This window comes from Chaetodon auriga, chromosome 4 (genome assembly GCF_051107435.1).
Source record: "Chaetodon auriga isolate fChaAug3 chromosome 4, fChaAug3.hap1, whole genome shotgun sequence".
NCBI classification, from domain to species: Eukaryota; Metazoa; Chordata; class Actinopteri; order Chaetodontiformes; family Chaetodontidae; genus Chaetodon; species Chaetodon auriga.
The window spans coordinates 29,447,043-29,462,293 of record NC_135077.1 but is presented as its reverse complement, the minus strand read 5'-3'; the positions used below and the strand labels follow the sequence as shown (position 1 = coordinate 29,462,293).

At 39.5% G+C, this 15,251-nt stretch overlaps 1 protein-coding gene across 1 annotated transcript in view; it reads left to right on the top strand.

Annotated features, from left to right (window-relative positions):
- Positions 1-14,628, top strand: part of LOC143319932 (uncharacterized) — a 62,169-nt gene extending 47,541 nt beyond the window's left edge. The window contains exon 14 of the mRNA XM_076729218.1: positions 9,676-14,628. Coding sequence (XP_076585333.1) covers positions 9,676-9,798 — 123 coding nt within the window. The 3' untranslated portion in view covers positions 9,799-14,628. The remainder of the gene's footprint in view (positions 1-9,675) is intronic.
- The last annotated feature ends 623 nt before the right edge of the window (positions 14,629-15,251 follow it).

Here is a 15,251-nt window from a genome sequence, read left to right as displayed (position 1 = left end):
ATACTAGTCGTAAGATTAAGACGAGGCATATTAGCGAGAAGCAAGCTACGGCCGAGCCCGAAGAAGCTAGCGCTAGCGAGGGAGAAGCTGTTACGTTAACCCGAGCATCCTGTCGGCTTTGAGTAAGATTACTGACAATATTACAAAGTTACTGGATGCTAAAGTTGACAAGGTTCTTGCTGCCATAAATGAGCAAACATCCCAGATGCAAGTTTTGACAGCGCGGGTTGGTGATGCGGAGACACGGATCTCAGGCGTGGAAGACACTTTGGACGCGCTGCAGACTAAAGTGATAAAACTTGAAAAACAAACATCCGACATGGCAGAGCATATAGATGACTTGGAAAACCGCAGCCGCAGATGCAACCTCCGTCTGATCGGGCTGGCCGAGGGCATGGAGGGAAAAGATCCAGTCACTTTCTTGGAGAAATGAATTCCCTCCTATCTCAATCTCAAAACTAAAGCCGGGAAGATTAAGTTCGCTTACCGCTCCTCTGCACCGAGGCCGGATCCTAACCAAAGCGCCAGACCCATCATCATGAAACTCCATAACTTCGCTGATAAACAACGAGTGATGGCCGCGGCCCGACGTCTAGCTGCAGAACCGAATCAGCCAGCGGACCGGATTAAAGTCTCCTTCTTCAATGATTACTCGGCAGCGGTGGCCAAGAAACGCAAGGCTTTTGACGAGGTGAAGATCTGCCTGAGGACGAAGAAGGTGGATTACGCGCTTCTGTATCCTGCTACGCTTAAGGTGATCGTTAACGGTAGGGAGAGGAGATTCAACACACCAGAGGCAGCTGCGACCTACGTGGAATCGCTGCCCTGAATTGCTGCAACGTTAACCTCCGGACTGCCCCTTTTTCTCTGATATTGCGCCTGGACTGCACTTAAGAAGAAACGTGAGTACTTGCCCAATCCAGGCGGGTGTGACTATATCCCTTTTCTCCTCTAACCTTCTGATCATAATCAACCAGGTGAAATGTTTTACTTCATCTGTGCTTGACAGACTGTGTTCAAGTCTATGAGTTGGCGCGAGTTAAGCGCTTGCCGCGCCTGTCGGCTCCTTACCGCAGGCAGGAGAAGGATGGTTTTCCCCTACATGTTCAGTAGGACTGCCGCCAAGTTACTGTTTCTGAATGTTGTGTTACACAGCTCTCTCTGTTTCTTTTTCCCCACATGTATGACATTTTTATTTTATTTTATTTTATTATTACATTTTTTATTTATTTATTATTTTTTTAATTTTTTTTTCTTCCACAAAAGAGTCTGGTGGATTTGGCTTCATGTCCTTTATATGATAGGCTACATGAATAATAATAGTAAAAATGAAGATGAGAGTGTGCACCTGGAATGTAAGGGGAGTCCATAACCCTATCACGCGAAGAAAAATACTTACATGTCTAAAGAAGGATGATATAGATGTTGCTATGTTGCAAGAGACACATCTTGACGACACTGAACATTTAAAGCTGCAACAAGGGCCATTTGGACAAGTATTTTTCTCATCCTTCACAACAAGAAGTAGGGGGGTAGCAGTTTTGATATGGAAAAACCTACCTCTTACAATATCTGACTGTGTTAAGGATCTGAATGGTCGTTATGTGATTATCAAAGGAATTTTGCAAGGTCAAAATATTGTTATGATGAATGTATATTTTCCACCTGCCCACCCAATTACTTTCCTTACCAAAATGTTTCTGGATTTAGCTCCATTTCTTCCTAACTCCACTGTTATTGTTGGTGGTGATTTTAATTTAGTATTAAACCCGCTTATTGACAAGTTTCCACATAGCACTTCTCCTCCCCCTCCTCAGGCCAATACGCTCCATGCTTTATGCGAGGAGTTTGGGCTTATTGATGCTTGGAGGTGCATCCACCCCTTGGATAAGCAATACACATTTTTCTCAGCTCCGCATAAGTGCCAAACTAGGATCGATTATTTTTTTCTGCCAAGAACTGACTTATATTCAGTTTTATCATGCGATATAACCAGTATAATTATTTCCGATCACGCTAGAGTAATAATGGATATAAACCTCAAAACAGGTCTACATCGATCTCGGCACTGGAGACTTAATACCATTATTCTTAAAGACGAAAAATTTACCTCTAATTTCTCCACTGAATTCAATGCATTTCTGAAAATTAATGCCTCATCGGCCAGTAATGCCTCCATTTTATGGGAAACATGCAAAGCTTATGCAAGAGGGTTAATTATCTCATACTCTGCATCGAAGAAGCATCAAAGACAGGAGAAACAAAACTCTTTAGAGAGTGATCTGTTGGATAAAGAAAAGGCATATATTGCTTCTCCATCACCATTACTATGGCAAGAAATCACAACACTCAGATCAGCTCTAAACTGCCTCCTCACTAGGGATGCAGAGAGGAAAATGAAATATTACCAGACAGAGATTTTATGAGCATGGAGATAAAGCAGGTAAATGTCTGGCCTACCATGTTAAGAAACGTGCAGAATCCCAAACTATTGCAGCTATATCTAATGAGGATGGTCACAAAGTATACGAAAATAAACAGATAAACAGCTGTTTTAAAATTTTTTACCAAAACTTGTACTCCTCCGAACAAACCCCAGAAACAGAACAACTAATGGATAATTTCTTCGCTCAATTTGACTTACCACATATATCAGAAGAGCAAAAGTCTGCCCTTAATAGTCCCATAACTAAAACCGAAGTGATCAAAGCCATTAATACATTACAGAATGGAAAGTCACCAGGACCTGATGGTTTCTGCTGTGAATTCTATAAACAGTTCCAAAATATTCTTGTAGAACCACTTCTTAATATGTTCAATCACTCCTTCACCACAGGAGAATTTCCACACACACTAAAGGAGGCCAATATATCCTTAATTTTAAAGAAAGGGAAATGTCCGGAATCTTGCAGCTCCTACAGACCCATAGCCCTCTTAAATGTGGATTGTAAACTGCTTTCTAAAATCTTAGCTTCCCGTTTAGAAGGTTTTTTACCAGAACTGGTTAAGGAAGACCAGACAGGATTTATAAAGGTTCGGAATCCAGCCACTAATGTTAGACGTTTGTTGAACGCTATCCTAGCTTTTAAACAAAAATCTATTAATGGCCTGGTGCTTTCTCTTGACGCAGAGAAAGCATTCGACCGAATTGAATGGTCTTTCCTACTTTATACACTGGGTAAATTTGGTTTAGGGGAGAACTTCATAAAATGGGTCAAAATTATATATACTAGGCTGCAAGCAGCGGTCTTGACTAATGGGCTCAGGTCTGAATATTTCAACACTCACAGAGGGGTGATGCAAGGCTGCCCTCTATCGCCCCTCTTATTCGCTTTGGCCATAGAACCATTAGCTGAGGCTATAAGGGTGACACCCACAATACGTAGTTTAGAAATTGGACAGTTGTGTCATAAAATAACCTTGTACGCAGATGATGTTCTGATCCTTTTGACCTACCCTGAAACATCAGTACCAGGTCTTATTGATGTGATTGACAGATTTAGTTGCTTTTCTGGTTACAAGATCAATTTGGCCAAATCAGAAGCTACGCCCCTTGGCACTCTTTCAAAAATACCAACTACCGTACCTGCCTTTCCTTTCAAATGGTCTCCTAACGGGTTTGTGTATTTGGGAATTTTCATTACCCCATCCTTTGACCAATTATATAAAGCCAACTTTATACCCTTATTTTGTAAAATTAAGCAGGACTTAGAGCGATGGACACCACTTCCTGTCTCCTGGTTAGGACGCATTGCCCTGATCAAAATGAATGTGTTACCTAGACTACTGTACCCTATTCAAATGATCCCTGTTTTGTTTTCCAAACGGGTCTTGAAGGATGTAAATGGGTGGCTCAGCTCTTTTATTTGGAACAAGCGTAGACCCAAGCTTAAGATGGCAGTATTACACCTACCAAGCTCAATGGGTGGCTTGGACTTACCTAATATTAAAATGTATCAACTTTGTCCCCACTTAAGAGTTGTTAATGACTGGGTTAAAGGTAGAACTTCAATCTGTATGGATATCGAGGCAGCTTTATCACAATGCAGATTAAGTGATTTGCTATTTTTTAATAACTTTAAAGAAATTAAAGCTTTTTGTACAAATCCTGTAACAATTAACACTCTAAAAGCATGGCGGCTTGTCCGCCGTCTTGAGGGAAGGTCAAATAAAACATCTATTTTCACCCCAATAATAAACAACCCAGCTTTCCCCCCAGGCTCTTTGGACCCTGGTTTTCGGCAGTGGTCTAATAAAAACATTAAATCTCTCGGGGACCTTCTCTCAGATGGTAAGCTTATGTCATTTGAACAACTCACTAATAATTATAAATTGGGCAAACAAGATTTCTTTCGCTTTTTGCAAATAAGACATTACATCACTCATAGCACAACCCTTATTGATTACCCTGAAATATCTGCTGTCGAGAAAATTCTATTCCAGCAACAGTTGAAGGTGTCTTTGAGTATATTTTACCGTGTACTTATTGGTTTATCTTCCACTGATACTCAGGGGACCAGAGGCTTGTGGGAGAAGGAGCTGTCTGTGACCATAGATGAAGAAAAATGGGACACTATTTGGGCTCTTGCTAAAAAGATTTCAATTTGTACTCGGACAAGAGCATCACAACTTAAAATTCTACACAGATTACATATATCTCCTCATCGCAGACATCTCTTCAACCGCTCGCTCTCCCCTTTGTGTCTCAAGTGTAAAACCGATGTGGGAACTTTAACTCATTGTTTTTGGTCCTGTCATAAACTTCAAAGATACTGGGTTGAAATTATAAGTGAAATGGAGAGAATTTTTCATGTTAACATAGACATGGATCCCACATCTTTGATCCTAGGTCTTTCAAGTGACCATTTAAAAACAGCAGCCAACAAAAGATTGTATAATATTCTAACATTTGCCGCTAGGAAGAACATTCTTTTGCACTGGGTTAATGACAAGGTTCCCTCTATTTGTGGCTGGCGTGAGATAATTTTCGATCTGATCCCCCTGGAATATCTGACCAATGTCATACATTACAGTGTAGATCAGTTCTACAGAGTATGGAGCCCATTTTTGGACTATATCGGACCGGACCTCTCCTCCCCTCTACTAAAAGGACTGGTGTGAGCGACATTTGCTTACTTTAAGCCTGATCCAACATAACACTGATCCATCACCTTTTGTATTTCTCCTTTATTATGATATATGTTTATCTTTCATTGAGAGCTGTTGTACTTGTTTTGTGTCTTGTTATGTGTCTAATGTTCGTAGACACTGTCTGATTTGTTGACTGGAAACAAAACTCCAATAAAAAAAAAAGGAAAAAAAAAAAAAGGAAAAAAAAAAAACACCATTTGGTTATCAGGCCTGCCACTTGTTGAAAAAGAAAAGTGTTTAACGACCTAAAAAAATTATTTAAATTGATGATTCACTGATGGTTTAAATCATTGACATTTCATGGGGCTGCACCAAAAATTCTGATTAGTTCTGGCAGTTCTATTATCTCTAAAATTTCCCTCGAATTCCTTAATGTGTGGTCTGTCGCCCAGCAAAAGACTCCAAAAGACACCAATTCTGTTCAGACTGTAGATAAGTATCAGATAATGAAAAGGGCATAAAACAAAACAGTGAAACACACAGTCAGTGTCTGTCAGATAACATTATAATAACATCTCACACAGCATAGTGGTAAGATGGCAGTAAACTACTGATACTTGCAGATTAGTTCATCTACACTAGTGCCAGCTTGACTACCACAGAGAGTCGCCGATTGTGAACTAAATAATCAATCTTATTCGTCAAAATGATGCACAGAACACAGGTAACTGTCATGTTATACAGTATACCTATTCTATTTCTGTGGTCAAATGATGATTACTTCCCTTCCTGCTCTTCCATAGAGCAGACGCTTCTCCTGCTTGCTCCCTGCTTTGCTTACATTCTTTTGCTCATATCCTTGTTTTTCTCTGCCAGAAGTTTTAGAAAGTGGATCCTGGATACTTATACATGACAGAGACTTTTTATTACTTTTTATTTCTCGGTACTGTTCAAGTGTGACTCCAAACAGCATAAGCCTTTTTTGATGTTTTTGTGACTGGAAATCTACTATCAGAACGGACAGACTATGGCAAAATCTGTGACCTGCACAGACTGTGAGTGACTGACTGGACTGATGGAGAGAATTGCACGGCTTGAAAAGAAGATTGAAATGCTGTATCAAAGATTAGCCTTGAAACTTGTTGCTGAAAACGGATAGACTTCTACATGGGATTGCTTCAGCTGTGGTGCATCCTGGCACAGATTTGGCTGACGCACTGCCCTGGACGTGTCCTAACGCCACTGATCAGCTGTTGAGGCTCCCATTCTAGCTTCACCTAATGACACTTCTTACCGGCACAGCACCAGCACCAGACCGAGAGCATCCACTCCAGTCACGACTTAGTCCGACGTTGTCCGCCACAAAGGCAAATCCAGCAAGAAATTAAACAAGAGGGCACCAACACTTACTCCACCACTTGAACTCTCTCTGCAAAACAGGTACAAATCACTGACTCTGATGACGAAAAGTGTGATTATACTAACTCTGTTGAGGTCAGAGAAATTAATCACACCATGAGCATTAAGGTTGGCTGAAACCCAAGAAATTCAATTCAATTCAATTTTATTTGTATAGTGCCAAATCACAACAGAAGTTATCTCAGGACACTTTCCATATAGAGCTGATGCAGACCAAACTCTTAATCTACAGAGACCCAACAATTCCCTCATGAGCAAGCACTTGGCGACAGTGGCAAGGAAAAACTTCCTTTTAACTGGCAGAAACCTCAGGAATAACCAGGCTCTGGGTGGTCAACCATCTGCCAGAAACAGCCCCAAGACCACTGCGAGGCCCAAGGCCAGGAGAAATATTACTAACTCCCCATCTGACAATCCAAGGGCCAGAAATAATACTGGCAAACCCACACCGCATAAGCCAGACACCATTCTGATTGGGGACTCTTCAACCAGGCATGTAAGAATGGCAAAAACTGAAAATCTCAGCATGAATGACACATCTGTCAGAGAACTAACAGAGCTGCTGCTAGGCATCCACTCTGCACATCCAAGTGATTGGAACATTGTTATTCATGTTGGATCTTTTGACATTTTGTGAAAGAAAACTGGCTCTGAGGTCCTGAAAAAAGACTTTTGACTGCTATTGGAGAAACTGATCGTTTGCCAATCAGAACATTGGGCCCCACTCCAACCTTGGGGAAAGGCATCAAATCTTTCAGCAGACTCCTTGCCCTGAACACATGGCTGACATCGGAATACCTCAATCATGGGATAAAGTTTATCGACAACTTCAATATATTTTGGAACTGTAAAGAACACTTTAGGCCTAATGGAGTACACCCAAACATCACTGGTTGCAGACTGCTTGGCACCAACCTGCGTCATGCCCTTGGCATGCTGTACCAAAACAAGAATACACAGATATGTGCCAAGGTCAGCCTGCACAGGCAGAAAGCCTCACCAGTCCCCCTGCTTCAAATCACCCAAGGCATCCAGAGGATGTTTCACTCCCAGTCAGGGATCCAACACCCCTCATCCCTCTCTCCATTGCCATCTCTTTTTCCAGAGTCCCAGCTTCAACAACAACAACAATCCCCTATTAAAGAGTTTGTGAAAGCTGCCACACTGAAGCTCAGTCCAACTGGTGAACAACAGTTTTTTGTATTAAACAACAGTAACCACAGCCATCATCACTCAAATGTCCATCAGAAATGAGATGGATGCCATGCCACTTCCTCAAACATGCCGGTCATCTTAAACGTGGCATGGTCACACACAGCGTAACAATCACAGACCAACTGGTACCTGTCATCTGAAATTTGTCAATGTTCAACAGCAGTCAGTCGTCTCCTGTCACAGAATCCATATAACTAAAATGAGCTCTTCTTAATGTCAGATCATTGGCTAACAAATCCTTTTTGTTAATGATCTGATAGCTGGAAATAATTAGCATTTTGTGTTTTTAGTTGAGACCTGGCTAAATAGCACGACTGGTGCAGCTACACTGATAGAAACTTGTCCACCAAATTGTGCTTTTAGTCAGTCAGTCAGACAAAACAGTTTGTGTGTAATGACATTGACCTGGATGAATTTACATCAATTGAATATCTTGCTCTTCAGCTGAAAGCAGAATTATCAGTGCTCATCGTTACATTGTGTCAACAACCAAGATATTCATCAGTGTTTATGGAGGAATTCTCAGAGCTGATCTCACTTAGTGTCACTAAATATGACAGATTAATCCTGAATGGAGACCTGAATATCCACATCAATAAAAAGAGTGACTCCAAAGTAATGGAACATGTGAATTTACTGGACAGCTCTGAACTTATCCAACATGTAAATGAAGCCACTCATCAGCATGGTAACATTATGGACTGTGTAATAACAACAGGGTTAAACATCGACAACGTTTCAGTATTAGAATGACCTATTTCTGACAGTCACTGTGTGTTTTTTGATGCCAAACCAATCTTAACAAAGACTAAAAGGGAATTTCTGGTTCAAAGATGATACCTTGATGGCAAGGCTAAAGAAAAGTCCAGTAATATTATTAAATCATTTGAGTCACACAGCTATGACTGCTCTGTAAATGACATGGTTGAGCATTTAAACAGTACCATGTTATCTGCTTTAAATGCTGCTGCTCCACTAAAGGTTTTCCAGCAGTCAAAGGAAAATTTGGGATGTAGCCTTTGTCCCTTGTTCCCAAAGCTCTGGAACACACTACCTGCAGATATCAGGGAAGCCAGTTTGCTGAATATTTTCAAAAGAAAGCTAAAAACTTATCTCTTCACCTTAGCTTTTCACTAGCTCTGACTCCCTGATACAGGTTTGAAACTTTTGTGCTTTGCCTCGCACTGACACACTCAACTCATTTTACATTCATTTTTTATCTGTTTTCATGTCCATTCTATCATACTGTGGTCTCTGGGGCAACACTGGGTTGTGCGCTATAGGCAGATAAGACCCACAGTGAGATTACATCCTTGAGAAGTCATGCTCATTCTGAGGCAGTTGTGAAATGCCTGCTTCGGTGTAATCAATCTTTTTTTTTTTTAACCAAGATTTTAATTTATATATATATATATTTGTGTGGTTTATGCATTGTCTTTATTTTTATTTTCATCCTTATCTCAATCTTATTTTACAGTAAGTTTTTATCTGTTTTTATGTCCATTCTGTGTTTTTCTATGTAAAGCACCAACTTAGATATTTAGTTAACTACCTTAATTACTTATTAAATTGTGAGCTATCTAGATGGAGGCACTTGTGTGTGATGGTCGAGAGTCATGGTCATAATTTCCCAAAAGCTGTTTTCCCCATTGTCTTAGCACAATGTGTTTGAAATCCTTTTTGGATAGAACTTCCAGAAACCTAGATTCAGGGACAGAAAATGATATCTTAATCTTTGTTAATGAGTAAAAAAGAGGGGTATCTGGTGGGCCAGTGGTTAACACATACGTTCCTTATTCAGTTCCAATGAGGAACTTTTGTTGCATTGCTGCCTCTCCATCTCCGCTGCGAGTTACCAAATAAAGGCAAAGAAAAAATGAAGAACAAATTGACAGGTATTCATATGAATGTGGAGACAAACTGAACATGTGTTCTATTTTCACTCTCTAGGCTGAAGCTGCATCCTCTCCTGTGGCTCCTTTGCCTGCCTCACCCACCGATGGTCTCAGCTCCTCTGATGGTGCCTGCAAGTTCCAGATTGATGGAGAGAAAACTTCCACCAACTTCCTGTAGGAAAGCTGACTCCTTGAGCAGCTTTCTCCCAGTCCTTCCTGACCATTTTGCATTTCTCTCTCAAAGCATTCAAATCAGGGATACATAATGGCACAGGTGGAAACAATGAAGAACATTTAGACAGCAGATTCTATTTGCCTGCTTGCCTTGATCAGCATTTAATCCCCTATCTGACTGAAAATAATGTGTTTTTTGGCTAAACAATTATTTCCGGTATAAAATCTAGCTGTGTTTTTGCAGTCAGCATGTAGGAGTTGGTTATTTGGGGATCAAATTTCTGCAGGCGAGGAGACATAAAAAGGACTGTTTTGTTGAAGTGTTAGCATGTGATATAAAATGTAATATCAACATCAAATTGGTAAATCTAAAACACAGGGCTGAGTTCAGTTTACCAAAAGTTTAAGAGATGTTATTAGCACATACACACTGCTCTGTTTATGTCTTCTTCTTTGATTCCTTTTGGCTGATTTAATGTTGCAGGAAAGGCAAGGAATCAAGAAAAAGACTGGAGATTTACTCAAAAATCAGTGCCTATGGGCAACAGTGAAAAGGGAACAGAACAGTCTGCTGGGAAAATTATGAAAATCATCCAACAGCTAACAGACTGTATTGTCAAATACAACAGGCAGCCTTGGGGCGTGTTTCCAGACATCTGTCTTTAACAAGTCTCATTTTAATGCAAATTGACCGGTAAATTGTTTTTGCAGTCTTTGTTTACTAGCTATAAACACCTTGACCTGACCAGAGGTTTGTAGCTAGCTAACATCAGGCACTGACTGTTTGTGTAATCTGTGTAAGATGTCTCAAAGTGATTTCAAAATTAGCAGCATTTATAATCATTATTTGCCTCTGCACCCTTATTTTTTCTTATTGTCTTCATAGTTTTTTGAAGGTTAGCTGAAGTTATCAAATTTTGTACCATGCAATCAACCACCAACTACAGTGAAATAGCATCAGTCAAGTGTGTGGATTTTTGTTGTTTTAGGACATATAGACCTTGGCATGGATGGATCGATCTGTGATGGGGCTCAAAGTGCAAATACAAAGTGTAGGGCTATGACACCAGAATCCAGGGTTTATGTGACTTGTTCAGTGTCCAGTTCAGTCTTGGCTAAGTTACTTTGCAAATGGAGTATGATACATATAACAACTTATTTTCATTTGAAAGTAATAAGTTACTTTACAATATTACTGTCTGTGTGGAGTAATGTCTGTGGAGATTCTCATTCATCCGGGTCATGGTAGTTCTTAGTGCTTTCAAAGGCAACTGGACTTGCTTGAGGTTCTAGAAGATATTTTGCCTATTATCCAAGAGATGATAAACACCTGGGACTCTCCACCAGTCAGTTAGAACTCAAGAAGCCTCTTGTATGAGAGGCGAAATGTCTTCCAAAACCTCATGCAAGTCCAGTTGAATTTTGGAAAGAATTTACAAGTGTGGAGTAAGGCCTTACTGATTACACTACTTTTGCATTACTTTCATCAAAATAACCACAGAAGTACAACTAGTGTAATACAAGAAGTTTGGGTACCCCTAGTCAAAATATCTGTTATTGTGGCCAGTTAAGGGAGTAAAGATGACCCAATTTCAAAATAGCATGAAGTTAAAGATGACACATTTTTCAAGTATTTTTTTTTTAAGTATAAGATAACTTTTTTATTAGATTAGATCAGATCAGATTAGATTAACTTTATTGTCCCCCTTGGAAATTTATCTTTGGCTTCTGCAATACATTCAATTACAAATGAAAAACAAATCATTAGACACTTCACACCATACAACGACAAATTGTGCAAATAGACAGGAAATAGCAGCAGCAGATAAAAATATTATAGCACTTAAAATGCACGTAAAATCCTTTCGTATTCCATTCAGTGCTTGTATGGCATATAGATTAAAAGATTACTTATATATGCTCCGGCTCGCCCTCTGGGCCCAAAATCGGCGACCAGATGGAAGCAATTCGTACTCTGAATTTAAAGGGTGTGAGGCATCCACAGATATCCGTCGTGCCTTCCTAACTACTGCCCTGTTACATACCTCACAGATTTGTCATTGTGGTTGACCTTCCCTGCAATTGACAATTGTGTAAAGCTTGTTTTTGTGCTTCACACTCAAATTGCCATACCAGGCAGCTATGTTAAAATGTAGCATACTTTCAGCAAGGCCTCTGGATGCCATTTCCATTTTGAGTTGACTGACACCAAAGCTCTTCAGCTTCCTAATTAAAAACAGTCGCTGGTTTGCTCTCTTAAAAACGCTATCTGAGTTTTCATTAAAACTAAAAGTTTGATCAATCAGAGTGCCTAGATACTGAAAATGGTCCACTACCTCCACATGCTGGTTGTTAAGTAAAACAGGGTTGATGTTACTAGCTCCCTTCGGTTTTGTTTGTATTATAAGTTATTTTGTTTTGGTAACGTTAATTTCCAAATTACTGGCCTGACACCAGTCCTGCATTAAGGAGACCTGTCTGAAATAAGCATCCTCATGTGTGGCCTTTTTCTGTCTGTCTGACCAAGGCCATGTCTTCAGCATATTTCAATAGCTGAACATTGCTACTACTCAAAGTCATGTATAAATTGAACCAGCTCTGTGCAGGCTCACACCTCAGCTGTTTCTCTCAAATACTCCAAAATGCAAATGTTAGTGTGTACACAATACTGGTCGTAATGTGTCTGTTCAGAACATCGTGGTTCATGTTGGTAGTTGTCATTTTTGTGCTTGGGTCGTTAGGTACCGAATGGATATAGCTGGCGGTAGCGTGTTAATTGTATTTATATTACCGGAATTTTGTTAGCAACATGTTATATTACTACTACTCCTATCACTGGGAAAAAGTAATTATTATTGTAATACGTTCCTTTTGTAATGCATACCCCCGACATTGTAAATGTTAATAAAAAAATCTTATGTCGCAGGTCACTGCTGACTTTTCCTATATTAAAACAGACCATAAACTTTCCCTAACCTTAACAAAGAGCTGCTGAAACATAATACCAATTGAGTGCATTGCAAGATTGCCCATTTTGGCCAAAAACAAATGACATGTGTTGTCAGTAAACATATGTTCAGTATCAGCATTTTTGCGACTTGTCAGTTATGATCATTAAAAATATTTTCTCATTATGTTAATAGAAAATGAAATTTGGTTGCTGTTTCCCTCAAAATTTATTAATTATTTAGTAATTAAATTAATTTATTAAATAATTCATCATTATTAATTTACTATTTGCTGTTCCTAATTAGTTCTATACAGGGCTGGACTGACAGGGCTGACAGAGAATCTTCACAGACACAAATGTCTTACAACTTTATTATACCACTATTTTGGTACCTCTACAAGTACAGGCCTAAGAGAACACAGAACCTGCTTTAAGTGTGTCAGTTGATGTGCAGTGGGGCAGTTCAGTGGTGTGTATTTTACAATTGACAAATCACAATCCAGCTGACAAATCGTGAATCTTAGGCAGAAAGTGATAATTATGTTCATTCTCATTGTAAATGCCAACAACCAAGAAAGTTAACAGAAGACACACTTTGACTGCCTTTCAGGGTGGCCTCATGCCCCTTACTATTACAGCAAAAAAAAAATAATAATAAAAAAAAAAGTATCACTCATCCATTCAGAGCCTTTGATACCAGCCATATAGTATCACCAAATCACAGTTGAGTAGGAAGTGGACTCATTCACAGCAAACCAGTGTATCAGATAGTGTAGCAACTTCATGTCTGTCAGTTATTACCCTAGACTGGCCATAAGGGAAATGCAGTGTTGTGGTAACAAACCATAACTTCTGTCAAAGAATTGTAAGAATTCAAACAAGCTTTTTTAAATCATTTATTATTATTTTATATCAGGATTTATAAGGATCTTTTCAACTGGATGATGCTGTTGCATGCAAAAAATTACAGTCTGGTTTTATTTATCTTAAGTGTTATAAATTGTTTTTTGAGGTGAGTAAATGTAACAGTGAAACTTGATACTGCCATCTAGATAGTAAATGGCTGCATTTATACACTGCTTTAATCCAAAGCGCTTTATAATTTGCCTATTCACACAAGCATTCACACCAATGGCAGTGAGCTACCATGTAAGGTGCTGCCCTGACCATTGGGAGAAACTCTGAGTTCAGTATCTTGCCCAAGGAAACTTGGACATATGGAGCTTGGGATCAAACTGTCAATCCTGTGATCAGTGGACAACCTGCCCTACCTCCTGAGCCACAGGTGCCCCACCCCATCTCCACAGGGTATGCAGACCAGATGTTACAGACCTGTTGGTATTACATTGTCTCAGGTTGGCTCGATTCACTTTATGTCCTGCACATGGTGATGCAGTGTTGTCTTTGGTATCACACCTTTAACTGGGACAAATAGGTTCTGGACTGCTCATTTGTTGACAGTCTGCAGTGTGCCCCAGTAAAGAGAAGCTTACATTTTAATTTAGTAGCTGTAATCATACACATACAATATCTCCTTAACTACATAAGCTATTCAGATATCCTCAACATAGGGAGTGCCTTTCCATCTCTCAGTGCGAAGGTGACTTTGGCCTCTTTTCTCCTCAATCTTTGTCTTTGAGTTGATTGTCACATGAACATGTTTTGTACCTTTGTATCCTAGATCTCATGCTCCTCACATGTAGCTTATAGGTTTTTTTTTTAATGTTTTTGTGTAAATGTTAACCAGTGATATTCAGTTGTTGCAGTTGTTGATTATGGGTGTTGAGGGAGTTGGAGACAAACTAGTTCCATTTTTGTGGTATTTTAGTCTCTTCTCATCCACCTCTGGATTTTATGACGATAAACTCTGACATGGGTTTCCTACCTCTCATTTTATACCTCTTCATACTATACCTGTATGTGCAACTCATGAATAAAGTGAAACTCTGAAGTTTTGAATCTAAAATTGGGTGCTTAAGAAATTCATCATTAAAGTCTAAATAAAATGGCATTTTGAGATATCTAGCAGGACAGTTTTTTGAGTGAAACAGGATAGGTAGCTGGGACATAATGTTGGGAAGAAATTTGTTTCGAATTCTGAAAAGTGGGCATGTCATGACACACGCATGACCACTTGCTGTACCGATGGTATAGAGAGAGAAGTCCACCGTAAAACACCTTGTGCATGATCTGGAACTGTCACAGATACTACTTTTCCGAATGTTAATAAATTCAAGCCAGCATGTCAGTAATCATAGTATTTTGGGGAAATGACTGAAGCTTGAGGTGGTGAACACCCGATGACACACCAATGTACTATGCTGATGCTAGCAAGTGAACTCATAAATCTTAGCTCTGGTAAGCTAAAAGTTGTAGATTGATTGATGGGTGGATGTCATAATATTATTGGTTGAAGTAGGTAGTTCAAGCTTATGTATGCACACATCATGTTTTATTTTACAGGAAGAAAACATGATTGGAATTTGATTTGAGAATACAAAGAAACT